Source organism: Pholcus phalangioides, unplaced genomic scaffold, assembly GCF_987345545.1.
Source record: "Pholcus phalangioides strain wild (caught in Gottingen) unplaced genomic scaffold, Ppha-v1.0 ptg000009l_1, whole genome shotgun sequence".
Taxonomy (NCBI): domain Eukaryota; kingdom Metazoa; phylum Arthropoda; class Arachnida; order Araneae; family Pholcidae; genus Pholcus; species Pholcus phalangioides.
Window position 1 is genome coordinate 35,562,617 of NW_028301602.1, and position 27,846 is coordinate 35,590,462.

The following is a 27,846-nucleotide window of genomic DNA, read 5'->3' on the forward strand; positions in this document are numbered from 1 at the left end:
GCAACTCGAAGGTGGGAGCCACAGAAAACTAACTTCAATCGACCATCCCCTGCGCCACTGATGGGACACGAACCCGGGTTCTTAGTCCTCCTGTCCGGAAAATTCATTGCCAGCAATTCACGGCTGCAAAATTCGCCGACCAACAATTCACTGAATGGAAAATTCATAGCTTAGAAAATTCACCGACAAACAATTCGCAGACCTCAGTTTCACATGAACGAATAAGCAAGTGAATGAGTGGTTTAATGAGCGATTGAGTGAATATGTGTGTGAACGAGCGAAACCGACCTGTCACTAAAGCTAGCTCACTCAATCACCCGGGCCTGTGTCACTTAAAATGTCACTCTCTCAGTAGGTCGATCGTTCACTTGATATTTCCAGGTCTCTCACTTACTTCCTAGGTCACTCATCAACTCGTTCACTTTAGCATTCACTGACCAGGTCACTTATCCTATAATCAACTCATTAGGTTGCTCACTCTGTTACACACTCTCAATCACCTGATCGCTCACTCACTAGGTTTCTCTCTTTGTTACACGCTACTTCACCAACTCTGGCCATATCGCAATTTACTGCTATTAATGAGATGGGTTGGAAATGAAGGCGCTGTCTACTGGCGGTCGCCTCAAGTTCGTTAGGGAAAACATCTTATCTATATCCTCCCTCGGGTTCGAACCCGGGACCGTGACAGCAACCTTCACGGTGGTAGACGAGCATCTTACCACCACACCAGTCGCTCACTCACTAGGTTGCTCACTCTGTTACACACTCAGTCATTTTCGTCATTGTAAACGATGGTGGGGAAGGGTTTAAATTTCTCAAGCATATTATATTTGAGTAACCAGTAATCATATACAAAAAGTATGTGCGATTTGGAAAGAGAGATGAACAGATTGATATGTATGCCAGAAAAATATTTTTACTAGCGTCATCTACCGTTGATTATAAAACATTAATTTCTGAATTGATTCTTTTTAACAATATGTTTGTCTCTTTTCTTCTCTTTTTTGGAAAAATTCACATTGTTAGTTATTATTTCGACGAAAATTTATAATAATTAAGTTTAATTAAAGTGAAATTTAATACAGTCAAATATCGGTTAAAATAATGTTTATCTATTTTGTTCTTGTGGACTTCAATAATTGAAATCACTGTATTACCGTCCGTTTTAAGTTTCGATTTCGATGTTTACGCGTTCCAATCAAAATTAGTTTCGGTTTCTCTGAGTCCAGAGGCATCTATTGTTAATTATAGATGACATTTTCTGATTTTATGTTTATGTGAAAAAACACGATACATTCTTTTTATTTACTTCTGAAAAACATTTAAAAATATATGTATTGTAATTTATCATTTCTACAGTATTTAAGAAACTTGAGCCCACTTACAGCAAAATCGGATATACCGAAATGTCAATTAATACGATTTTCTTCTTTCAACTGAACCTGAAGCCGTGAAATGTGCTAAGATGAATTATATTACGTTTTGAGTGTTATTACATTATTAGGTACTGTAGTTTGATTTTTCAGAGTCATCTATCTTTGACTTTAAATGAATTTTTTTGATTTTATACGAATGAATTTCGGTAATATGTTTTTTTTTCACTTTCTATTTTATTTTCTACCCGAAAAAGTAATTTCTCCAAAATTTGCAGAATACACGATTATTTTGATAAGTCACGCTTACTTATAAAATAATCTGATACATTGAAACATTGGTTAATATGATTGTTCTGCCTTCATGAACCTAAGGCCATTGAAATAACGTTTAATAACTTTGATGTCTGTTGCAATGCATTCGTACTGCTTATTTATTATGTTTTGAATCTAGGGACCAGGGCTGGAAGAATCTTTTACCGTCCGACATGCCCAGGGCAAGTAAAAATTTTGACCGGACATACATTTATTTTATATGCCTATACGTTCACTTCGTTCGATACGTAAATTTTCCGTATACAGTAAAACCTCTCTTTTGCGGTCACCGGCAGGGAACAAAAAAATTCGTCTGTAAAAGAGGGGTGACCGTTGATCAGGGGTTTGAAATGCATACTTTTATCACACAAGGGGAAATTATTATTTGGCCATAAAAGAGGGGTGGCCGCATCTGAGGGGTGTCTGTTGATAGGGATTTCACTGTATTATTTGGCCTTAAAAAAACGGTGACCGTATTTTAGGGGTGTCTGTTAAGAGGGATTTTACCATACTGTACATTCCGAATCTTTAACGTTGATATTTACCTTGACCCAAAATTTACTGACAAAAGTATAACGCAGTGAAAATCAGAGTCTTCTTAACAGCAGAGTATGGGTTTTCGGGTAAAGTCATATCCCCCCCCCCCCACTTCAGCTAAAAGCTCCTGTTTATAGATTTCTATGCTCTCTTTCGAAAACCATAGCACGAGGTCTCTTATGCACTTGTGGCCCCAAGCCAAGTACATTTTCTGAGGGCCGAACTGCAAAAAATTCTTGCCAACAAATTTACACGTTCATTCTCGAAAATTTCAATCAGATCTCATTTTTGTAAGTCCCCCTCCCACTCCTTTTCTATTGAGGTACCTGGACCGTACCCAGTAGGGCCCATTCATAAAGGCGACACTGGTGAAAATCCTATGTAAATATATTATTCTCAGGCCACTGTGCACTTTTCATAGTGGTAATATATGTATCCGCCTATATAATTTCTCATCTATAACGATAAGTTATGAAAAATTATTTCAATATTTCATTTCAATAAAGAATAGAAATTGAAGTTGGCTTCGTTAAAAATATGAGGAAAAAAACAAAATGTCCCGGGAGATACGAGACGTATGGTCAGCTTAATTACCATAACAAAAATGTACGAAAATTGGAACTTTTCGAATTATGAAAAAGTGAAAATTATTTTGTTTCCCAAACTTGATGAAAATGTATTTTGGGCAGAAAATTATTACTTCCAAGAAAAAGAAGAATACTAAAGTTATCTCATATGCGCACGTGCAATTCGGAAATGAAAGTTCAACGAATAAAAAATTCTTCTTCCCCTTGGCCTTAACCTAGAGATAAATAAGAACGCGAAGGTTGAGATCCATCAATAATTTATCCATTATAGATAGTATCTTGGTCAAGCTTTGCACTCAATATCTCTAAACATTGTTAGCTGTGTTTTGACGATGGATCGACCCAAGATTTTCCTCACAAGACCTGATTACCCGAAGGAAGCTGTTCTGCCTTTACAGCAAAAGTAAGAAATGTGATAATTTATAAACGAATGCATGTCAAATCATGGAAATGATAATACGAGTACTTTGAGTATATATTTCGGCTGCTGGGTGAAAAAAATGAGATTTAATTTTTCTCCTTAAATTTGATCGATACATAGTAATTTTGGAGTAAAATGCTGCTGAACTTAAATTTTCGATCGTCAAGTTAAAATTAAGTTTATCATGCATCTATTTCATACCGTCCCCCTCACATGCTAGATACAGTGTGTGGTTCCCAACCTTTTTTAATTCCCGCACCCCAAGAGCAATGTGACTTGCCTTTCCGCATACCCCCCACTCCCTGGATAATATGTTTTTTTGTCTGTTAGAAAATTCTGGTTTTCTTCTGCAATTGATTATAATAATTATCCAATAATTAATTTCTATAATAATTAATTTTTATCATCATTTTAATTTTCCTGAATATAATCGGTCATGTAATTTTTTTTCCATCTCGCACTTCCAAAAATATACTTTCCCGCACCCTCGGTTGGGAGCCACTGTTCTAGAAGCATGAACGTACAAATCTTCACTTTTTTTTTTATCAGCTGGTTGGATACTTTAGGGGCCATTCAAGTATTACGTAAGCAGATTTTCAGCCATTTTTGACCCCTCCCCTCCTTGTCAGCAAAAGTCAGCAAAACACTGACTCCCCCCCCTCCCCCCCCCCCCCGTCAGCAAAATTTCGCCAGCAGCTTAGAATATTTCATATCTTCAAAAAGGGGTGGTTGATGACGTAAGCAACCTTCAACCCCCCCCCCCTTGTCATCAAAAGTCAGCAAATCAGAAACCCCTCCCCCCCCCCTCGATGCTGACGTAATACTTGAATGGCCCTTATTATATGTTTTGCTATCTAAGTTTTGCCTAAAACTCGAATGTGTATCCCTATTGAAACACATGTTACAAAACATTTTAGGAAAATAACTTCCAAAGAGTAACTAACGTGGGTAGAGTAAATATTCGTTTCCGAGAACATTGCACATTCATGCTACTTGCGTGAGGAGACGATATGTTTTAATTCTCAGCAGGCGTAGATCCAGAGGCGATGAAGGTGGTCGTGCCTCCAGAGAGCCAAATAATATGGGAGGGGGAATTATAGTCTGTCCCGTAAAATACGGGATGACCCAATGAACCTACACAGTAAGTCGTCCCTCCCGACACAGTTCCCTGGATCCGCGCATGGTTTTCAGTTGGAATTTTATTTGGTTCGGAATTTAAACCGATCAAACTCACCAGGGGGAGTGCGATCCCCTCGTGATCACTAAGTGTTATGAACTTATGGGACATTCCTGTATTTTTAGCCGAGAAAAAAATTCCGTTCCCTCCCCCTCCCGTTTTTTTTCTTGTTTGTTTTTTTTTTCTCTTAACGAAGCTCACTTCAAATACATTGAAATCTTGAACACAGATAATTTTCACAATTTATAAATTATGTTACGATAAATATTCATCTCAAATATTCACATATTTGTCATGTTCAATGTTTTTTCCCGACTACTTATGTTATTTCTTTTGATTGTTAGATTTACTGTTTCTTATCCCAAAGAAGGGACAGCCATCTCACGAAAAATTTTACTGGAAGGCGTTCAAGGAAAAAATGGTTTATTTTGTTGTTCGTCAGACAGAATTGACAAAGAAGTGCTGGACAATGCTGGTTTGTAACACAGAGAAGTATCACTCTTTACTACGAATAATTATTGACAGACGTTATGAGAGCTAAATTATTTCTCGAAAACTAAATACGAAAGAAAATCACTGATTAAATCATGAGAAATACGTTTGTTTTAATCCGTGCCTACGTCACCATAAAAGTCAATTCTACACGTAATTCACCTTAATTCCCCTTGGACTCCAGGTTTAGTTGGACAAGTCAGTATTATCGCTATCAATAATCGCTTATGCGTTCTCTACCTTACTTTTTTAACCCCTTCACGTATAAGCTGTTGGCGAGAAATTTGAATCACCTGTATTAGATGTATAGGCGATAAATGTGGTATATGGTCTAATTTTTTTTTAATTTTTTCTTATGTGGGGGGATGTCGTGAAGAACGAGAAGGGGGGAAAAGATAAGGAGTACCGCTACCATGGTTATCTGAGTTGATCGTTATCTCGCTGAGATATCCCGATAGTTGTGGAAGGACAGACAGAGGGAAAACACGCAACTTTTTTTTCGTAGGGTCACAATAAACCTTGACAATGAAAAAAAAAAAGAGGTTGAAACGGTCAGTTGGATTGAATTTATTTTACTTTCATTTGGATGTAATATTACGTCCCTGATCATAAAAAGGGTTAACGCTCAGACGTCACTTTTTGAGTCACAAACTAGTTTTTCCGCTCCAGGATAGATGATGAGTGCGCCCGTTTATATATAAGCCTTTGTTCACCTAATTATATTTCTGCTACATATTACGTTCAATCAAAACAGATGCTTCACAAAGAGCGTACGAAAGGAATAAAAATTCCATATTCGATTCTCAAACTAAAGTAAAATATTTAAAAATTCCAGCAAAAACAGAAAATTGATAATTGGACAAAAATATAATAATTGAAATTTATATCATTTAATTGTTACGGACTTTCTTTCTCCAAATGGGGAATCTCTTTTGGAAACAAAAAAGGAAAGCTTTTTAAAGATGAAAACTTAATTAACTGAAATTATTTTGGTCGTATAAAAATTTTAATTTTCACTATAGAATTATTTTAACATCTTCGAACTTCTTTGAGTCTATCATATGGACTATTTTAACCGATTGTATCTCTAAATTGTATTTCACTTACCATGAAATTAATGATGACCATAATTTTTTCTTCCTATTTACTAAAATATCAATTTTCTTTTCCGTTCAATTTTGTGCAGGAGATCAGCTGAAAATTGTCGCCACTATGTCGGTTGGGTACGAACACATTGACTTGCGAGAATGCCGCCAGAGGTCAGCTGGATATCTTTTTTTCAACCTTTTATTGATATTTGCCAATTAACATGTCCCTAAGCTCGATCGGAAGATTTGAATACGCTTTACAAGAGGGGAGGGGGGTTTAATTATACTGTCAAAAAAACTACTCAAAGCCATCTGTAGCTAGATCTAACAACTGGGATGGCACGAAATTTCGTATGGGGACCAATGACGACGTGGAAAAAATGATTCCACGAGAAAAATAATTCCAAATTCATCGGTACGTGGAATGGCTAGATTTCCTTGTACACAAGAACAGAGAACATTGAACATGAAATTCGGTCGTGAATGAAAGGTTATGTTTCAACTTAATTTTATCACTCTGATCAATTTTTCGTCCATTACAAGTCTTAAAAACCAGTTAAAAAATACTAAATTTTATCTTTATCGATCAATTTCAGAACTGATTTTTTTTTTCTCAAGTCTTCATCATTTTCTCAAATGAAATTTCATACCAATCTGGTGTTGTTAGGTCGAAATACAGATGGCTTTGAGTGGTATCAAATAAATTATGGTCACCCTGTGTTTATATATCTATGTGCGCATGTAAATTTTCTTGTTTGCGTTGTTTATGCAGAGGTATAATTGTCTGCAATGCTCCGAGTGCCCTGACAGTCGCCGCAGTTGCAGAAATGACCATATGTATGATGACCAGCATCGGGAGAAGATACGTCTCTGCATCGCAAGCTATAAGGAAGTTAGTGCCCTTCAATACTTTCGATACATACAACTGAGATAAAATACATATTTCGAGTGAAAAACTTTTCTTGTATATCTTTTGGTATAAGATTATTACCCACCATAAAACTTGCAAACATTTGCTGGTTCTCGCTTCGAGAGTCGGAAGATTAATGAAAATAATAAACATACACGACTTGACATGCATCTCATAAGTCAGGTGTCTCCAGCACGTGGCTCACGGGCCACATTTGGTCCGCGGAGCTTCTTGGTGTGGCCCACCGATCATTTTCAGAAAAAGGTTGAAAAAATTGAAAAATGATTAATTTAGGAATTAATGAAACAAATAATTTCAGAATTAATGAAACAAATAATTTCAGAATTAATGAAACAAATAATTTCAGAATTAATGAAACAAATAATTTCAGAATTAATGAAACAAATAATTTCAGAATTAATGAAACAAATAATTTCAGAATTAATGAAACAAATAATTTCAGAATTTTTGAAACATAATTTCAGAATTAATGAAACAAATAATTTCGTAATTTCTCACTCAAATAAAAGAGTAATTGTATAATTATTGAAAGAAATAATTTCATATTGAAAAGTGATTTCGGAATTACCAGACTAATTAATTAAAGAGTCATTTATAAATTGATTTCAGATTAAAATTAATCTCAGAAAAACATTATTTTTAATCAGTAATTAATCAGAAAAATTTTCAGAATTAGTGGAAAAAACATTTCAGAACTAATCAAAACTGATAGTTAATAAAAAAGAAATTATTTCAGATTAAATAAAAGTCTTCAATTATTTTTGTCCCTGTTTAACTTGAGGGCACCATTGGCTCCTCTCTATTAAGATGTTGCTAAATTACACGAGTTGGTGGCATCGTGGTAAGTTTCAATGTTTCCCGCAGTGTCTGAAAAGTTGAAGACTCCCTGTTATAAGAATTCCTCGTAACGAACTTCTAAAGAATAATCACACGTGCCGGAAAGTATTATGTTTTCTGAAGAGCATACAAAATGTGTTTGGCTCGTTCGCGTTATGCGTTCAGTGCATCAATCTTCCGGATTGGAAGTGACACTTGTGCACGTATAAGCTCCGAATGCAAATTTTTGTTTTTGTATTGTGGGATTTTCAGAAATAAACTAGACGAGAGGCCCTGACATGAAGAAAACAATGAAAGGCGGCTGAAAGTTGCTGGTCGTCCCGTATATACGGGACTCAAGTGCATAAGCAGAAGAGGGAGGGTGCATTGCATTGCTTTTTCAGAAATTATTGTGGGGGGGGGGGGAAGCTTAGCTTCCTTGCAAAATTTATTGGGGTGGGGGCTCAAATGCCCTCAGCCCTAGGGTTCCGGCGGCTATAACTGGACGTGTGTTGTAGAATTATTCTTCGTTTAGGTGAATTTTTTTATGTTTGTATTTGATTAGCGATTTTGTTTTTTTTAACTCGTGTTTTTAATATGTTCGTAATTTCTTTCTTAATTTTTTACTAAACTTTACTCTTCATAGTGGTGAATGGACATTCAAGTGGTTACCTTCATGGTACACCGGAAAAGGACTGAAGAATTCCGTCATCGGCATCGTAGGAATGGGCAGAATTGGTATGGATCAACCCTTCCATCAATCTTACATTCCGTGCTAAGCAATTACTGTATTAATTTCGACGAGGTGTATTCTCAGGTAACCTCTATGCATGGCCCTCTCAAGGGTGAGGCTGACGTTGCTCTCTACACATATTTTGCCGCCCTTTTCCTATTCCAGTCGGATTTTCTTGACCACTCATTCCTCAAATTCGTCGCCGTGGGCAAAAACCCGCTTTGCTCTTTCCCCTGTAAATACACCTCTGTCTTCAAGTCCTATGCTTTTACACTTTATTGTCACTCTTTTGGTTGATAACTGACTTCTTTCCTCACTCTCTAGGTCATTCTCATGCATATACGTGAGCAGGAATTTCTCAAGAGATAGAGTTCATTTTTTAATGCAAAGATGCATTAAAATCTCCATCCTTGATAACCCCACCAATGCGTTCCCAATGCTCTCCACCTCTACGTGCAAAATCGGTCTTTGGAAGAGGACACGAAATGCTTGGGGGAGCACAAAAAACTTTCTTCCGCGAAAAAGTTTGAGTTGTCACCATTCAAAAAGCATTTAAATTAATAGAAATTGGTTTTAAATACTGTATAAAAGGTACTCTCTTTCGATATACGTACTATTTTTTTTTACTGAAATATTGATTTTTTTTCTAATTTTTGGTCGTTTATAGGTGGGCAAGGGCCCTCTATGCACTCCCACCCCGTACGCCTTTGCTCCCATGCACACACGCTCTATTTATGTCTCTCCCCATACTCACATACATACTTTCTATGCCATTCTTATTGTATGATCATTATCATGCTTTCACCATGGGCGGAGATACGGGGGCGTGGGGGGGGGCATTGCCCCCCACCCCCCAGTGTCAACGGTGGAGTCGACTGATCTAATGTATATATGAATTGACATCATCATCATCGTGCCCTACAGCAATAATGACCGTGCCCCCCCCCCCAGATTTTCAAGTCTATCTCCGTCTATGTCTTTCACACGCTCTAAGTCATCTTTTCATCGCTCACCGACCTAATCCCTTCCTATTTATATCACTCTTTTGATCACTCACATCCTTACAAACTCTCTAGGTCACTCGTTTGGTCACTCACATCCTCACAAACTCCCTAGGTCACTCTTTTGGTCACTCACTTTGTTCCTTGCTATTAAGGTTACTTTTTTTTGTTCGCTCACTCACTTTGTCCCTTTCTTTTGACGTCACTATTTTAGTCACTCGCAAATAATCTTGGTTACTTATTTAGTCACTCACTGACCTAGTTTCTCGCTCTTTAGGTAGATGTGGATCTATGGTTTTTGCCGCCCTTATCCCATTCAAGTCCAATTTTCTTGACCACTCATTCCTCAAAATTGCTGCTCTTCAAAATTTGCCACCCTGGGCTATAGCCCGTTAAGCTTCCCTGTAAATGTGCCGCTGGCTTCAGTCCAAGGACCCTGGAGAATTTTTGTCATTTTTTTATTCATTTATTTCTTTGACACAATAAATTTACTATGTGATGTCCTTAAAACCCCTGGCATGGAGACCCGTCAAAAATCTCAGCCTAGAGACCCTGTTGTAGGATGGGGGGGGGGGGGGAGGTCATGCCTATATACTCATGTTCTCCTAGCTTATGATTTTTTTTGTCGTCAGTTACACCGCCATAAACTCCTTTGCAGGATCGAAATTAGAAAAAAAAAATTAACATTACTCATTATTAACATTATCAACATTACAACATTACATTAAGTTTTTTTTTTTTTTGGTGCGTTGGTTACGGAAATAATTTTTATTCGAAGTATAATTATTATTTACTATACTTATTATTCGTAAATAATTATTATTTGAACTCGTTATTTTTTTGTAATTTTAGTTCGTTTTTTTTCTTTTCTATCAGGGCAAGCCGTGTTGAAGAGGCTAGTACCATTTGAAGTGGCTGAAATACTATACTTTGACGTGTATCATCCGATAAAACCGGGTGAGTCTTGATTCTTGTATATCTGAAATGAACAGTATTTCTTTCATTTCATATGAAATGACTCAAAAGTTTTCTGAAAGAAAACTAGAGGTATATCTGGATGGAAAGTGTAAAGTAGACAAATTGATTGGGCATTGAGTCACAGTAATTTTAATCAGGGTCGCAACTAGAGGAGGTTAACATTTACAGGGAAGGGCGCGCAAAAATGAGTACTGGCCTCCAGACAGAGTAAACTTTCGTTTCTAGTTGTAGCCTTGATTCTAGGTGCATATACATTAGCGCGAGAATCATGCAATGAAGGCATTCGCAATTGGTTGTTTTGTAATTTGCACGGTGTAGTAAACGATTCTTGAGCTGTTTCAACTGGGCCCATGTTGGTCCCACCACCTGGAATCAGTTTCTTCAATGAACAAAAAAGAAGTTTGTGTACCCACGAACGGATTAGAACCGCTGCAGGAAGTCGTACGCTGCAAGATCGGAGCACTAATGTATACGCGCTTTTATGTGGGTGGGTGCATCCACGTCAACTAAAACCTTTGTTAGTCGAATCCGTATTCGTTAGCTAACGTAGAAATATCGTGCTGTCTTCGTTAGACAAAAAACTCATAAACCGGGGATTCATCTACTAGTCAGACAAAAGCTGACAAAATTTCATCGAGAAAAATACGATTGGATCTCAAATACCGGAAATTATCCCCCAATTATCCCCAAAAACGATGCCAAAGTTGAGTAAAGTCATCAATTGAGTATGGAATGCCTGTCAAATCACCAAATGACGGTAAATGACGAGCAACTGCAAATCGTGGTGGTGATGGATTAAAATGAAATTCATAAATATAACGTTAAACATGTGAGATGAATAGTGATATTTTTGGCCATAATTATCATTCTATAATAAACCCCCTCTTCACGTCAGAAGCGGATTTATGTCGGTTGAGATCCCCGGCGCAGAAGAAAATATTGGGCCGCTAAAATTAGAAAAAGTATAAAGTGTTGGGGTTTTTTCAGACCTTCAGAAGTTGGGGCCCATGATGCTCACCCGGTGAGCCTCACAGGGTGAGCCCTCCATTAAATCCACCTCTTCTTTGGACGACGTGCAGTTGAACTAGCAGAAAAGAGATAAGAGGAGAGCAAGTTTCTGTACATCCTCCTTCCCCCCCCCCCCCACACACACACATACACAAAAGACAATTTTCTTTTACAGGGTTGCCAATAAGGAAATAAGGAGTCCTGAAAGCAAGGAAAGAGAACTCGAATATATATTTCTTCCATTTACACAGGGCTGAGATATAGTCCTCCTAATTAAGGCGACTAGAATAGAGATAGCTATATGTAGTAGCTGTAAGTCTTCCTACTTCGAGAAGCAGACTTTCTGTGTCACGTCGGACGCGATTTTTTTTTTCTTTTTTGGTAAAGTGACTGCGCATCGAAAGACGTGCATTGCGTTTTCTGGTTGGCAGGAAGTAAAACGCGACGGCAGCTCGCTCAGAGACATCGTCGTACGTACGTCATCGTAGTGTTCTTGTTACGTAAACATTAGGTGCTCGAACACTCACAGTATTCTGTAGCACTCCAGCGTCATTTAAAAATCAGATTTTTTTTTTTTCATTCATTGTTTTTTTAGCCCCCGTGTGCAGAAAATGACCATGTTGCGACAAAAATGATCAATGATCACGCATCGAGCTGAAGCCGAACACCCTTAGCACGGAAATAGCGTATACCGTGATCCTGCAGGGAATCCGGGCTGGATCTTGATCTTTCAACACGTAATTAAATTTGTTGAGAAAACTCAAATCCTTCATTTTCGCATTCATTTTCCTAATTTCAAGACACTTCATGAAGTCATGGCATTCGAGAGGATTTTTTTTAGTTTTTACTTCTATTTAAGTCAGCGCTGTCTATGAGCTTATCAGAGAACAAAAATTAAATAAAATAATAAAATTCACTGAAGACAATCAAGACACTTCTAGTATAGTACCAACCTTTAAGTCAACCTTAAGTAGAACATTAATAATACCTTCCTATATTGCATAGCGTTTTTACTTTTTCGTCCACTTTCCTGGTTTTTCTTTTTATTGAGAAAGTTTTTTCACCCAACACTGGCATTTTGTGGCCAAACTTACCAATAAAATCTTAGTAGATACCAAAAAAAAAATGTCTATTAACTCATTAAAACTGTATGGTTACAAGAAGTAACTTGTGTGTAATATGTTTATCATGAAATTTTGTACTCAGCGACATGAAACTCAGCGTGTACTATGTTCAAACCTTTAACCTTAGTCGGGTTTTCCTAGGAGCAGGTTTTCAACTCCACGTGCAAGTGAATCACCCAGCGTGACACGCCGTTCACTCACCAAGAGGAAAAGCTGTAATAGACTGTTTTCTTACAGAGTGCAACGCGCCCCACTCCAACGCATTACGTCGGGCGTGATTGGCCGACTGCTTCTCGAGGAGACAAATGCGTCGTGCACCACGCTTTTTGCCGATCTTCTCTCAACTTTTATTGTGTTTTCTTTTCCTTCCTGACCCATCTTTTTTTTATGTTTTATTGTGCAAAATGGCGAAAATACGTGGTCATGCAGATGACGGAACGGCTGATGCGCTACGCTAGAAAAACACAAACGCGTAGCGTGATAAATTTACACATTTCTGTCGAATCGAAATAATCTCATTCGAGTCACGCGGAGTAGAAAAACTTGCTCCTAGGAAAGCCCGGCTTTGGCAATGAAAACCCATTTGCACCAAAACAGCGTGCCAGCAAGACGGGTGAAATCTTTTTTTTTCCCGCATCGGAATGAACCCTTTTTACAGAGGGGCGTTCCGAAAACGCTTCTGACGGTTGAACCACTATACGGGGCCGTCTTAAGAGCATCATGGGCCCCTGGGTCAAGTAAATTTTCTGAGGCCATCTAGCAATTTTCAAGTGATTCTCATTTTTGTGAGCCCCACCGGGCCGTGCCTGGGTAGGCCCATGCGTTAAGACGGCACCGGCACTATACCCCGTCCCTGATCGTTAAGGGGTGGGAGGCTGTAGAGTTGATAAAGCCGTTTTAAAGGCCTTCTTTTCTGTGAAGAATCAGAATTTATGCCGGCTTCGTTCAAAGAACAGGACATTTTTACGAAAAAAGTAGGGATGGCCAAAACGACCAGAAAACACGATGATGTCCCGGGAAATACGGGTCATATGGGCATGATACAAATTCATTAACGGTGTGTGAATTGATCACGTCACGCTCAAGAACAGCCATCGTCTGGTTCTGAGTCTGGATAACGTCAAGGCCGTCTGGATGAGCAATGTTTGGTTTTTTTTTTGTTTGGATTTTTTCATATTGGTCGTGAAAATGATTTTTTCGTGCCGTCGAGCAGATGAGACAATGACGTCGATGAAAATGGAGGAACTGACCGATTCATCATCCGATGACGAAATAACTCTCCGCAGGTGAGCACCGTGGATTTTTTTCTTCTTTTTTAAATTTTGATCAAATCGCGATTTTTTTTCGTATTTCTCTGCTGGTGGTAGGGCCCCTGCAGGGCCGTCTTAAAAGTATCATCGGCCCGGATCAAGTGATTTTTCTGAGACCCTACCAAAGACTACTACCTTTTTCTGAGGCAAATTTACATTACTGTCGAAAATTTGAACCGGATCTCATGTTTGTGAGCCCCCCCCCCCCCCTGGACTGTGAGTTAAGACGACACTGCGGCCACACATTGTACAGATCGGTTCCTAGGCTAAGATCTTTGTTGGGGGCCCTCCTCCCCAGGACCAGAACTTTTCCACAGACCCCTCCTGAGTGAAGTAAAAAATTCTGATTTCCATTAGGGCCCTCTTAACTCATGGGTCAACCAGAATATGGTGGGGGAGGGGGGGGGGTGCCTCAGCAAAACCTTCCTTTAGGGGAGAGGTAGCATCGTGTCCCGTGCTTTTGTGGGAGGGTGGCTCTGGACCATGGTCCTCCCCATCTAGCAGCATTGTCCCTAGACTGTGATCTTTGGTGGCCGACCTCGTCCCAGGACAGGCGTTTTACGGGCCTTTAGAAGAACAAAAAAAAAAGTTAAAATCGCGCCCCACTTTTGTCGGGTGGAGGTATGCTTCACATTGGTGGAAATAGGAATAAAAAATTTATATTAATATCATTGATGATTATAAAACCTGACCAATGCGCTTCAATTGCAAAAATGTTCGTGGAAATCTAAATAATCTAAGGATTCAGCAAACATCATACAATATATTCATACCATGGAAAGAGACTCCACATTTATTTCCACCCCTGAGTCTGGCAAAGTTGTCACTGTGCTGAGGTTCCACAGGAGCCCCCCCCCCCCATGATAATGAGATCTGGTGCTATGATTTTCAACAATAAGTATGCAGATATTATTGCTGTTACTTCAAGTCGGATACAAGGTCTTGTCAACATTGCTTTGCCCAGGGGCCACAAGGTTGCTAAGATGCTCTAATTCCAGTCCTTCTGCTAGAGCACCGTCAGCAATAGGAGGGAGGGGCTGGGGCATTTCAGTGACGTACATAAAAAAAGAGGAGAATAGTTATGGAAAATTACAAAGTAGAATCTCTATGAGGGGCCATCATCCTATCAGCTATTTTTAATGACCCAGAATTTTTCCCTCTAAAATTATAGTTCCCCTTTATTAAGGGCAATCTCTTCAAAGGAGCGTGTTTTTAGGAACCAAGGGTGACCTTTTTAGAGAGGTTTCACTTTGATTCTTGTTTTTCTGATTGTATGCAACATACATGATTGTATTTGCAAACAAAGACAATCAGCTATTAAACATCAACAATTTTTCTCCCGACTTGGCGATGGGAGGTGAATGTGTTGTATTGTTATTTCATGTGTTTTTAATTAAGTTATTTTCTCTTTTTTTACCATTAGGAAAGATATTAGTAAGAGGTCACACCTGAAATGTGCATGTTGCGGTCGAAGAAAAAAAGATTTCCCGGATGAACGCTATTTCAGATTTCCCAAGGATCCCGAAATGTAAGCATGTTTGCATGCAGCAGACTCATTTGATTTTATACGTGCTCAGGTTAGTCTAAAGCTGTGGGGTGCAAATGTGAGGGGGGTCTCCTCTTAAAACATTCTTGCCACAGGAGGGTATTAGACCTTACAACACTGAAATTGCATGCATGAGAATAATCATTCATTTGCCAGTTCTTTAGAAGACAAGTCAAACCCTGTATTATAGTACCCCCCCCCCCCCGATGTTGTACCAAACCCCTTTGGTGCCAGAAATTTTTTATGAAAAAAACTCCCATGTAGAGTACAGTTTCGATAATCTTAGGTAAACAGGACAGAGACCACCTTGGATTACTGAAATCTTGAATTATCCAAAAAATGGTGAAAAAGCAACATTTTAAATGGGGAGTGGCAGGGGCATAGCCAGAAATTTCGTTCGGGGGGGAGGGGGACCACTTTCATTTCGGGGAACAATGGATTTGGCCATCTTTTTCCCTTTTTTCGGTCATTTTCTCACATTCCGAGGGGGGGCCAGACCCCCCAAGTCCCCCCCCTGCTACGCCCTTGGGGAGTGGGGTAATATACATACTCTTAGCTGTTTCGTCTGAATGTAACAGCGCAATTAATTTAACTGCCAAGTCCTTGTGGCCTCTTTATAAGTGGTAAAGACAAAAGCAGAAGCCTCAGCCCTGGGAGGCTTGACATGATTATTATCTTTCTTTTTTTTCATATTATAAATTTACTGTATAGGTTCCTGTAAAATGTTCTGGCTGGGGGGGGGGGGGCCCACCTAGGGCCTTCATAAGAGCATCATGGGCCTCTGGACAAAGTTGTTTTTCTGACCCCCCTCCCCCCCCCAAAAATGCCTGCCTGCCAATTAAATGTATACTCTCAAAAATTTGAACCAGATCTCACTTATATGACGCCTCTCTGCACTTGAGACCCCCCCCCCCCCCGGCCATGCCCAGATGGTCCCACACATTAAGACAGCTTTGGATGCACAGAAGACTCACACCCAGGAGCCTGAAGAGAAGAAGGACCTCAGAAAAATGAAAAGTAGTGGAATTTTCCGGGAATGACCTCTGAAAAATCACTTGGCCTGGAGATCCATGATGCTCTTAAGACGGCCCTGTTCATAATCTTGAAGTTTCGAGACTTAAGGACCTTAGGTATCAAGGCACTATCTGCGATCACTTCCCTTCTTGGTCTTTTGGCACTAGGACCAGCTTCAGAGTCAGTGCACCCATGTCGCATAAGAAAGCTGTCTAAAAGGGTCTGTTTCTGCTGCCTCTTTAAGATTTGACTAAAATGAGGCCAGACATTATTACTAAACAAGTTGCAGCCTCCTTCTTCGAAGGGCTGCTAGCTCTGGAAATTTTCTTTAGTCCCATGGAATTGTTTGGTTGGATGCGTGGGGTGATGCTCAGACAATGATAAACAATGGCACACTGAACAGGAGAATGTGAATTAGCAACAAGGTTATGTGAGCATGTCGATGAAATCCGAGGCAACTGACAAAAACGGGACAACAATTTTTTTGAAAAAACTCGCAGAAAACCGAAACCAACAATAATCAAAGTCAACGAAAACTGAGGTATTACCGTATTTCAGTAGTTTTGGCTGATTTTTTTTTTCATTGAAAGAAATATATTTTAGGGGAATTTTATTCTTATTAACTGATTTTTTTTGTTTACTCATATGCGTGCAATAGGTCGAAGAAATGGGTTGAAGCCTGCCAGGTCCCATTCCTGAGGGAGAAATCAGTCAGCTCATTGAATCTGACGTACAGATTATGCTCTCAACACTTCAGTGACAGTGCTTATCGTACAATTGAGAGACATTTTTTACATTCGATGGCCATTCCTACCATATTCCCTGGACAAAGTATTTATTTTTTATTGCTTAGTTGTTGATTTCTTTATAGTAATGTTACCACATTAATCATCTCATTTACTACTTCTGTCTGAAAAGTTCCCAGTTAGGCTCAAATTTACCAACTAGTGGTAGGTCTTGTAGGTCTTGTCAAACTGTTAATTTCGCCTTCATCCAGATATGTATGCTACAACAAACCTCTGTGTCAGGAGTGCACAACCTCTTGCCCACAAGACAAATGCAGCCTGGCAAGGGGTTCCAGCCGGCCCTTGAAAATTGTTTCTGTAGGAAAAGTATTAATGCTTAGAATCTGATTAATGGGGATATCAGCAGTTATCGCAAAAAAAAAATATTGCTAGTAAAGTTGACAGTTACAGCCAAAAATAAAATTGTCAAATGCAATTTGCCGCTGTGGTGGTCGAGTGATTATAGTGCGGACTCGTGATGCGAGGATCCGGGTTCGAACCCCACAGTGGTGGTCGGCTGAAGTTGGTTTTCTGTGGTTCCCAACTTCAAGGCGCAAATGCGAGCCGATCTCCCCGTTAAAAAGTCTCGCCACAGAGAGCAACAGTCCTACAACGGTAAATCATTCAACCATAACACTTCACTCATAGTTAGAAAAACTGGGGGCAGATGACAGCACTACACATGACAAGCATTACACAGAAACAAAACTTTACGTCAGGTTGCATTACACGTACACGCACATTCCCGCATGTACCGATTCGTGGGGGTTCCGCGGGGGGGGGGGTGCATTTGGGGTGTAGCAGTAGTAGGTAGGGCCTCCAAAAAATGGCCCGGGATCCATGATGTTCTTAAGTCAGCCACCTCGTTGGGCAATTTGCCTGTTGTGGCGTCGTATTTGTATTTGTATTTGTATTTGTATTAGAGCCGAAAAACTTTTCAAAGGCAAATAAAGTTGATAATTACAACTGAGAAATTGAAAAAGTCAAGCAAAGTTACCAATTGCAGATCAAAAACATTGTCAAATACAAATAAAGTTGCCATCTACTGCTGAAATTGCTGGAAAATTGCCAATGAGGGGAAATTGAAGGAAGTCTATTGTAAATTGTAATGGATAACAAATTTTCCAAAAAAAAACAACAAGAAACATGTTCAAATATGTGAAATGTAATGAAATGTGTATAATTGATATATCATACATATTTTATACAGTTAAACCTCCCATAACTGTCACCTCTGAACAATGGTAACCTCTAAACAACTGCCACATTTCCTTGGAACAGAACACTTCCTATTGGATTAACATTAATGTTAACCTCCGAATAATGGCCACTTTTAGAAATTAAAATGAAAGAAAAATTATATACATTTTATCACATAAGAAAAATAACCCTCAATATTTGCTTTGAGGGAGTTTTTCCTTCCTTCCTTGAGCCCTTCAAACGTAGAAATGACTGTGGGCTCCTCCAGGAGAGACAGGGCAACAACTTTCTAATTGGGTTTTTGAGGACGGTGTCTGTATAGAACTTTAATTTTTTTTTTGAATTCAGTAACTATACACAGCCCCTTGTAACATGAATGATGTATCTGAGTTTTACACGCTATTTGGATATTTTTTTTCTAATTGAAAGTAAAATGTGGCGGGGGAAATTAAGTAATCACCCTATACATAGATTGTTCTTGAAATATAGTTAGTACTATCTTATTTCAAAAACTACTATTATAGAATAGATACAGTTATGTTATTATTATTTTTTACGCAGCAGTGATTTGATAGAAAAGCTTTAGATGGTGTGTGAGTGTAATAGACTTCAGTTTTATACAACTATTTTGTTTTTTTGATTTGTGATATTTTTATTTTCTTCTCGATAGGTCATGTCCCAAGCAATGATATAAAATTGGATATAAATTCAATGTCCGCTCGTCTCAAGCAGAAGCTGAAAAACGGAACAAGTGCACAACTCAAAAGTAAGAATGCTACAAGTAGTGCTGATCCAATCTCAATACCTCCAGCCTCTTCATCCACAGTGTATAGTGAAATAGAGAACATTTCTCCTGCTCCAGTACTGACTGTACTCAATCCACTATCTTCGGATGATTGTTATGATGCTCCACTGTCTTTTGGCCAACTTTATTCTCAGTCATGCGAAGAGTGTGTATTTCCAGATATTGTGCAACAGATTTAGTTCATTTTGGTCCAATATTTATGCATGGGAATGTTGAACTTTGTCTTTTGTTTGAAAGTACGTGGATTTATAAAAGAAAAATTAATGTCATTTTATTCTCCTGCACAAGCACAAGTGAACATCCATTGTCTATCATTTGTTGGAGTGTTAAAAGAGCAAAAAAAATCCATCAAAAGATAACTAAGAAATTCTTAAAATCATCAAAAATGTTTTTAGAAAACCTTGGAGATAACCCTGGCACTGGGCATCTCTCATTTGTTACGACTGTTTTCTTTCATTGCTGCATTGATATTTAGTCCTTTATATCTGTTTGGTTTAGGTAACATATTCTTCAAATAAATGTTACAAGTGTGAGTTATGAATGTGAGCCACTCTTCCATTTTGAAAAAGCTTTCTGCAGAGAGCAGTCAGACCTTCAATACAATACCCGCATAACATGGAAAATTCAATCATTTACCATTTTCACTTCAAAATATGGAAAATAGATGGCAGCACCAGGGACTGAGCTCCATTTCCCATGAACAGTTCCTTCCTCCATGGGACAGAGTCTGAGCTATGTCTGGTTTTACAGTATAACATGAATTTAAAAAGTCTCGCTGCGGAGAGCAACAGGCCTACAATGGTAAAATCTTCAACCATTACACTTCACTCATAGTTCGAAAAATGTAGTATTAGTAATGGTAGATGGGCAAGCACTATAACAATTGTTACACAGAAACAAGCTTCCCATTAGGTTCACAACACGAACACGCACATTCCAACATGTACCAATTCATTGGAAGTTCCACAGAGAAATATGGACGAGGTACATGTGTGGTTTAGTAGTAGTAGTATAACATGGATTTAGTATCCCAGGGTTATAAAAAACTCTGCTGTGACCCCAAAAGATGTTCAGAGGTTGCGAATACCTGATGCATCCTTATCAGAATTTTTCAATAGAAACAGCGATGATTTGACAATAGAATACATTGCTGAAGCAGGAAATCTCCCATCAAGGGATTAGTGCACCAATTCCTTTACAAGATACGGGGAGAGAAATAATAATGTGGAACCCTGCCGTTCTGATTCAGCAATGAACTACAACTGTAAATCCCTTTGTGTGCATAAAATGACAGTAGTCCGAGAAAAATAATTGAAATGTGTAGCACCATTGTATAACACAAAACAAGCATAACCCTAACAACATAAATGGGTGATTCTCACGAAATTGGCTTAAATCGTGTCCCCAACACTTTACATTAAATATATTTGACACAAAACCATTTTTTCCATCACTGTTTATTTATATTCCAGTTTCTAAAAAGTTGCCACTCTGTTTTTAATTTTTCCATCACTATATTTTTAAAATTTGCTTCAACAAATTCCCATTTGTTAAAGAAATGACCTTGTCCTGGCTGTCCCCAGCGCATTTTTCAAATTTTAAAATGATAATTTTCTATATTAAAACAAAAATATATTTTTTTTTTCAACTATATATATTTTTAGTGCCAGTATATATATTCATATTTCACATTTTTTACAATTTTAAATATTTTTTATAGTAGTCAAAAGCTGGGGGAAATTTTCTTTTGGCTATAGTTTTCCCATTTGTGACATTTGAAAAATATTGGATCAAGTGTTACAATACCAGTTGAAATACATCAAATTTTGTGTTGAGAAGATTAAGGAGGATGTAGCCATCACATGAACCTCCTTTTAAATCAATTAGAATTGTAAATTAATTTATAAATTAGGTTTATTCAGGAAAAAAGAGGTGATTGCCTTTATTGAATGTCCTTCTCCTAGACATTATTCTTCAAATAAGAAAATAAATAAAAGTGTGACTGACAAAAAAATTATTCAGAGTATCAGTGCTTGTCCAAGTTAAAAATAAAATACTAAAATATATGCAACAAGTTGCGAATGTCTAGCACAAATATAAAGTTAAGTGCAGAAACAAGCGAAATGCCTTGTTGGATTTTCTCATCTCTTAACATGGCTAAATTTATATCGGTTTTTTTTTCATCATGCATTTTTAACAAGCTTCATTGCTTACTATATTTCATGTATTAGCAGGTAGAGAAGTGTATTTAAGAATTTTTTGGCTGACTTTTGTTAACCAGACTTTTGTAGCTTTTTTTTTTTCAATTTTTTTTGTCTTATTTCGTGAGAATGACCCAAATATGTTACAGCCACTCTTGTACATCCACACATAAATGTTCCTGCTTGTAACTAATTCCTTAGAAATTCCTGAGAGAAATATTTATGAGTTGCATATATGGTTAAGTAGCTCAATATCAGAGAGTTTTTAGACATTAATATGATTAGTATATAGCTCACAGAGGCCTTACAGAGGCATACATTTTTGAAAATCCAAAAGAAACATACATTGTCTCATAGAGGCAGCAAACTTCAAAGTGACTTTTGACATCTGAGTACTCAAAGTTTAAAGAAATGTCTATGCAAGATATAAATTTAATTTTCCTAAATACTTTATGAGAAAACAGCTGCATTTCAAGTAAGGCATGTGTGACTCTTAAGGTCTAACTTTTCTGCCCCTGTGCCTTACCTAATTTTAAGGAGAAACAAGTTTTAATAGGCTTGTTAAACTAAAAATGTACTGTCTCTTTGATTTTGCCGCAGCTGACATACCGCATCTTGTGCCTAAATACAGCCATGCTGATGGAATCTTTACCTTCAAACCTTTAAAAAAAAAAAAAGACAACTATCTATCCTAAATCTAGATATATTTATTTGGCATGAGATGATAGAAAAGAATTACTAATAATATCTGATTACATTTACCAATACATATCCCTATTTATATACTTGTTAATTTTAATTAAATTATGGATATATATATAAAATAAATTTCCAAGTATTTTTTTTGTAAAACTTATTATATTGTTATGTATTCAGTTACCATTGATTTAGTATATTTTTTCTGTGTTAGTTGTGAATTATGTAGAATTATGTTTGTAGAAGTGAAAAATTAAGATAAAGAGAATGTGATTTTTTTAAAAATTTCATATAAGAAAAGAAAATATTCAGTCACTGTTTCTTGAAGATATATAAGTATTTATGCCATCAATCTTTCCCAGTGAAATTTATAAATATAAAAATGTTCCTGGTGCAATAAGTAAGATAAGATAAATCTTTTATCCGAATTAATATTTCAGAAATATACCTTTACAAAATTTCTGTGTCATTTTTAGCATATATACAGTATTTGATCTTTTTTTTTCTTTTTTCAACTGGAGACTGTGATATTACAAATTCTATGTGATTATCTCGAAATAAATGAAAAAAAAAGAAAGAAAAAATGTGTAGTAATGGAAATGATTTTAATGTGATATTAATTCCGAATTCTTGCCAACTGCTATTGATGTGAGTTTTACTTGTAAATATATGCGAATTGGAAGTTTTTAGCTGTCCTTTAGAGATATTCTACTTGGAGTTTCATGTGGCAAATATGATTAGCTGTTATCTATTTTTGTTTTTTTTCTTACTATGTGATTATGATTAATGCTAGTGGAATGGTTTTAGAAATTATTGGTTTTTTTTTCAAATAATGTTTATGGTGATGCTTAATTGAAATTTATGTTAAAATCCATTTACAAAACATGCACATAATATACGTTTACACAACAAACAATATACAACATACACATAATATACGATTAGCCCTTTATGTGCATAAAATGAGGTGCGAGAAAAAGCATTAAAATGTATAGCATTGTATAACACAAAACAAGCATAACGCTGACAACATAAATGGGAGATTCTCACAAAATTGGCTTAAATTGTGTCCCCAACAGTTTACATTAAATATATTTGACACAGAACCCTTTTTTCATCACTTTCTATTTATATATCCCAGTTTCTATTATATTCCAAAATTTTCCAGTTTCCAATATTATGTTCCAAAGATAAAAATTTCCAATAATATATTCCAAAAATAAAAATTTCCAATATTATATTCCAAAAGTTCAAAGTTTCTATTATATTCCAAAACCCGATTATTTTGCCCAATTGTTCATGAATTTAATAACAATAAAAATTTTATTAATAACTTTTGAATCGAAAGAAAACTTATAAAATGGAAAAAAAAACACACAACACATACATTTTGTGTTATGCATACCATGGTTTCTATCCTTTCAGAATCAATAAAAATTCTAACTGTATGAAATAATTCCAGAATTAATGAAAATTCAGAATTCATGACAGAAACAATTTAAAAAAAAGTTCAAAATTAATAAAAAAAATAACTTGAGAACTAAATAAATATTCAGAACTCGTAAAAGAGGCAACTTCAGAATTAATGAAAGAAATAATTCAGAAATGATAAAAATTTGGAATTAGTGAAAGAAAAATAATTCACAAAAATAATAAAAATTCAGAACTAATGAGAGAGATAATCTCTCGGAATTAAGTAAGTCTTCAATTATTTATTTGCACAGCATTGAAAAACCACTGATAACACCTACTTATTTTCAAATGAATTTGATACATAATTTTAATCATGAAATTAAGTATTACATTCTTGAATTTATTCAATAAAAAACATAAATATTACCAATATAAAATAAATGTTAATTTGACTCCTTGACTGTAATTTATTTAAAAAAAAATGCACCAAAACTGAAAATCTCATTATATCAATAAAAAAAAGATCAACTAACTTAAGCTTCATAGAAAAAGAAACTTTTTTTTTTGTCAAAAGTATAACCAAATTATAAATATAAAATTTTTATGTGGTCCGAACTGGACACTGTCAAGGGGTTAATGAAGGTGAATTGTAAATAGATAGAGAATATATAAAGCTGGAGTTATGAACAGAGATTAACGATGATTCATTATGTTTATTTCTTAATAATTATCATACAAACTTAAATTATTCATTTTTAAAAATTCTCCAGTTATTTTTTCTTTACTTTAAGTAAAAAACATGATTTCTGTGGAAAAAGTTTCTTGAATATTCAACTATCAAATTTGTTGGTTTTGTGTTGTTCTGTGATATTTGTAGTTTTGAGAATCCATTTGCACATTATTTTGTAGAATTATTCCCTCATAATTATTTGTATTTGTTGTATTATTAATTTACTGAATGTTTTCTTTCTATTATCGGTTTTTTGTTTTATTTTAATAAAAGTCTGAATTCTTGTTAAATATTTTTGTTGTTTATTTGATTGGATTGCAATGAATGATTACCAATACTATACGTAAGATTATTTTAGAACTTAGATCCATGATATGTTTAGATATACATTTTCTTTTACTAGTTTCCAGTCCGAATAAAAATTTTTGAAATTTTAAAATACTGTGTATCTGGGGCTGCACAAATGCCAAGTCGCCATGGTGACTAAAAAATTGGTATTGAAGCCTTAAAATTTTCTTTGTGTAGTTACTAAATTGCAAAATCTTTGGAATATATCGCATCACATCTGCCAACATGAAAGAGGCTCAGTATGCCCCCGGAAAAAGTCAGAAGAAGAATTATTTTGGACTTTTTCATCCGGGTAAAAATGTTTTCTGGTGCTTAGATTTCTTTGTTATTTGTCTAGCCTTGCAGTATCATAATTTTTGAAGGTTTGATAGTTTCACTTTATTCTTTTGTACGGGCTGCCAATCTGGATTGTGTTAACAGGTGATCAATAGAATGTGTCAATTACATGAAGAAGTAATTGGGGAAAAAATAGTAGACACATCCAAAATCTGTATGAAGAGTTTTAATCCAGAATAGAATTTTTAAGGGAAGTATAAAGAATTATTGTGTTTTCTGCAATATTGCTTTACGGATTTATTAACCACTATGATACAAAGAATGTTTTTGTCCACAATATTGAATAAATTTCTCTTGTTATTTTCATTAAATATATGCAGTACAGTATATGTGTAGTACCAACTGGTATTCGAGTTAGTAAAAAATATGCATTGTATGAAATAAAACAATTTGAAATAATTGACTCAAAGCTAACTGGTGAAGGTAAGAAGAAATGCTGTTTTACATGATACATTGAGCATTATCATGAAGCAAATCCTTATGAATCAATTGTCAGAAAATTTGTTTCACTTTTCAATTTTGTACCTAGACATGATTTCTTTCTGGTTTTAAAATTTCTCTGACGTTCACATAACTCAAATTTCAGAATAGATCACGATGTTCATTGAAAACAATACACTATTGTATGGGTTTTATATAGTTTTCTTTAGGGGTGGGGGAAAACTAATTTCATGACATTGTTTCAAATACATCAAACGTTGAGGTACATCGAAATAGAAGAAAGTGTCTTCAGTTTCCATTTCAGTTGATTTTCATTATTTGCCATATTTTAAGTAGATCATCAAATAATGTGAATGTTGGTTAGTGAATGTTTTGTTTTTATTTTGATAGCCGAAGAAATGGGAGCCCGATTCGTACCTTTTGAGGAGCTTTTACGCGTTTCAGACTTCGTAGTAGCAACGTGCAACTTGTGCGAACAAAGCAAAGGAATGTTCAACGCAAAAGCTTTTTCAATCATGAAACCTACTTCTTTCTTCATCAACACGAGCAGGTCAGTTACATGATTTATTATGGTCTAATATTGCGAGTTACTGCACCAAATAATGTTCAGATATTTTGCGAGTTCGATAATTGATTAGTACGAGTACCTGTCAGGATCTTTCCTGACAGGTACTACAGGTAGAGGCGGGACGGGACGTACGTAGGATCGACCTTTGGAAGGGAGGCCCACAAAAGTTCTCTTCCCTAAAGATTTTGAGTTACTACCCTTCAAAAAGCATTTAAATTAACAGAAATCGGTTTATATAACATTTTAAGGGTATTTTCTTTCGATACTTCAATTTTTTCATAAAAATGTTAATTTTTTTACTCGTAATTTTTGGTCGGCTTGGGGGGCACGGGCTTCCTGAGCAACCCACTACGTACTTCTCTGCATAGAGGCATAAAATAGAAAGGCCGATAAGATAATAGTAGGAAGTTCCCTCACCAAACTCTCGACAAAAGACAAAAAATAATTCTAAAATCTGCTGTAATCATCACATGAATCCAGAAATTTTATGGATGGGAACGAAAGCACTTAAAATGGGTCTATAAAATAAAAATTTTATGTGCAGCGGTGACGATCAGAAGTATGGGTATGTTAATATTGTGATAGAGAAGTAAATTCAGTTCATATAATTAATTGATTATCGTTAAACAATCTGGGCGCATAAATGTGTAAATAAACTGGATTATAACCACCGGATATATCCCTATTCCAGTCGCCTTAGACTGCATGATATCTTTCTTAACGTCATTCAGTTCGTTGTTTTTCCTCGTGCCACGTGTTGCTGATGGACCTAATTCGGCAGTCCTGTAGATGAAGGAAACGAAACAAAAGTGCTTCTTTGACGAATCAAATGTTAGGAATCTCTATTCAACGGCTTCTTATATTTTGTTTCCAGAGGCGGGGTCGTCGAACAGGATGACCTTTACGACGCTCTTAAGCGAAAACTCATTAAAGGCGCAGCGTTGGACGTCATGTATCCGGAACCATTACCAAAAGATCATAAACTCGCGCTATTGGATAACGTTGGTGAGCTTGTTCATCTTACTCTTGACTTTTTTAATACCAGATTCAATATTTTCTTTTTTCGTCACATAGATCCACATGAAGACTAATTTACAATACATGACGCATATTTTTATGCAAACGTTTTTGTACAAAAATTTTTACTGCGTGAAAATGAAAAAATAATTATTATTTTTAATCATTTATTACCAGAACTTTTGCCACATATTGCTGCTGCTGATGAGAGAGCGGTTAATGGGATAGCAGTTTTAACTTCTGAAAACATAGAAGCAGTTCTGGAAGGAAAACCTCCGCTCACTCCTGTTTATTGACATATAACAACTGTATGAACCAATAATTCGAGGCATCAATTAAGAGTGCAAAATAAAACTGTTAAAAAAAGCTATGACTCTTATTCCATTTTTTTAGTGAGAGAAGAAAAAACAACAAATACAGCGTATCTCTCGCTTATAACGCTTTCCAAAAAACGGTCATGAAAAATCGTTGTAAGTGGAAAAACGCTTTAAACGGGAAATACAGTATTAATGAGAATTAGTTGGAGTTGGGACCACGAAAATATGGTAAGTTATACTAAGCGGGAAAACGTTCTAAACTAGAACGTTATAAGCGGGATCGACTATGCATACTACTACCGATTGTGGCCTTCACTAACGATTTCGGGGCTCCTAAATTTAAGCACCATATATTCGGTGGTTCTGAACCTCGGGCCATACCTTTTTGGTGTAATCCCGGTATATTCAAAGGGGCTGCTGGTAAAAATCAAATGGAAGGGGAGCCACAGAGAATAAAGCTTTTTCAGTAGAATGTGTGGCAAAAAACGGGAAACTTTCAGAATCAAGCAGAACTACCTGTAGAATCAGGACATGA

The 27,846-nt window shown here is 36.5% G+C and overlaps 1 protein-coding gene across 2 annotated transcripts; it reads left to right on the top strand.

The window, feature by feature from the left end:
* Positions 1-2,998: 2,998 nt before the first annotated feature.
* On the top strand, positions 2,999-27,348 carry LOC149082980 (glyoxylate reductase/hydroxypyruvate reductase-like). Of its 2 annotated transcripts, XM_089236025.1 has the most exons (9): positions 2,999-3,218; positions 4,758-4,888; positions 6,092-6,164; positions 6,766-6,885; positions 8,387-8,478; positions 10,351-10,431; positions 25,800-25,959; positions 26,852-26,982; positions 27,172-27,348. In XM_089236025.1, the coding sequence occupies exons 1-9, from the start codon at positions 3,148-3,150 to the stop codon at positions 27,288-27,290; spliced, it is 978 nt and encodes a 325-aa protein (XP_089092151.1). In that variant the 5' UTR covers positions 2,999-3,147; the 3' UTR covers positions 27,291-27,348. The 2 variants fall into 2 exon arrangements, with proteins under 2 accessions (XP_089092151.1, XP_089092152.1); XM_089236026.1 differs by lacking the exons at positions 2,999-3,218; positions 4,758-4,888; positions 6,092-6,164; ... (1 more) ...; positions 8,387-8,478; positions 10,351-10,431 and adding exons at positions 13,738-13,870; positions 15,318-15,422; positions 17,113-17,285; positions 19,110-19,205.
* The last annotated feature ends 498 nt before the right edge of the window (positions 27,349-27,846 follow it).

Coding starts and splice junctions, on each gene's coding strand:
- LOC149082980 (XM_089236025.1), top strand. CDS start 3,148: ATGGATCGACCCAAGATTTTCCTCACAAGACCTGATTACCCGAAGGAA. Junction 3,219..4,757: donor GTTCTGCCTTTACAGCAAAA/GTAAGAAATGTG, acceptor TTTGATTGTTAG/ATTTACTGTTTCTTATCCCA. Junction 6,165..6,765: donor TTGCGAGAATGCCGCCAGAG/GTCAGCTGGATA, acceptor TTGTTTATGCAG/AGGTATAATTGTCTGCAATG.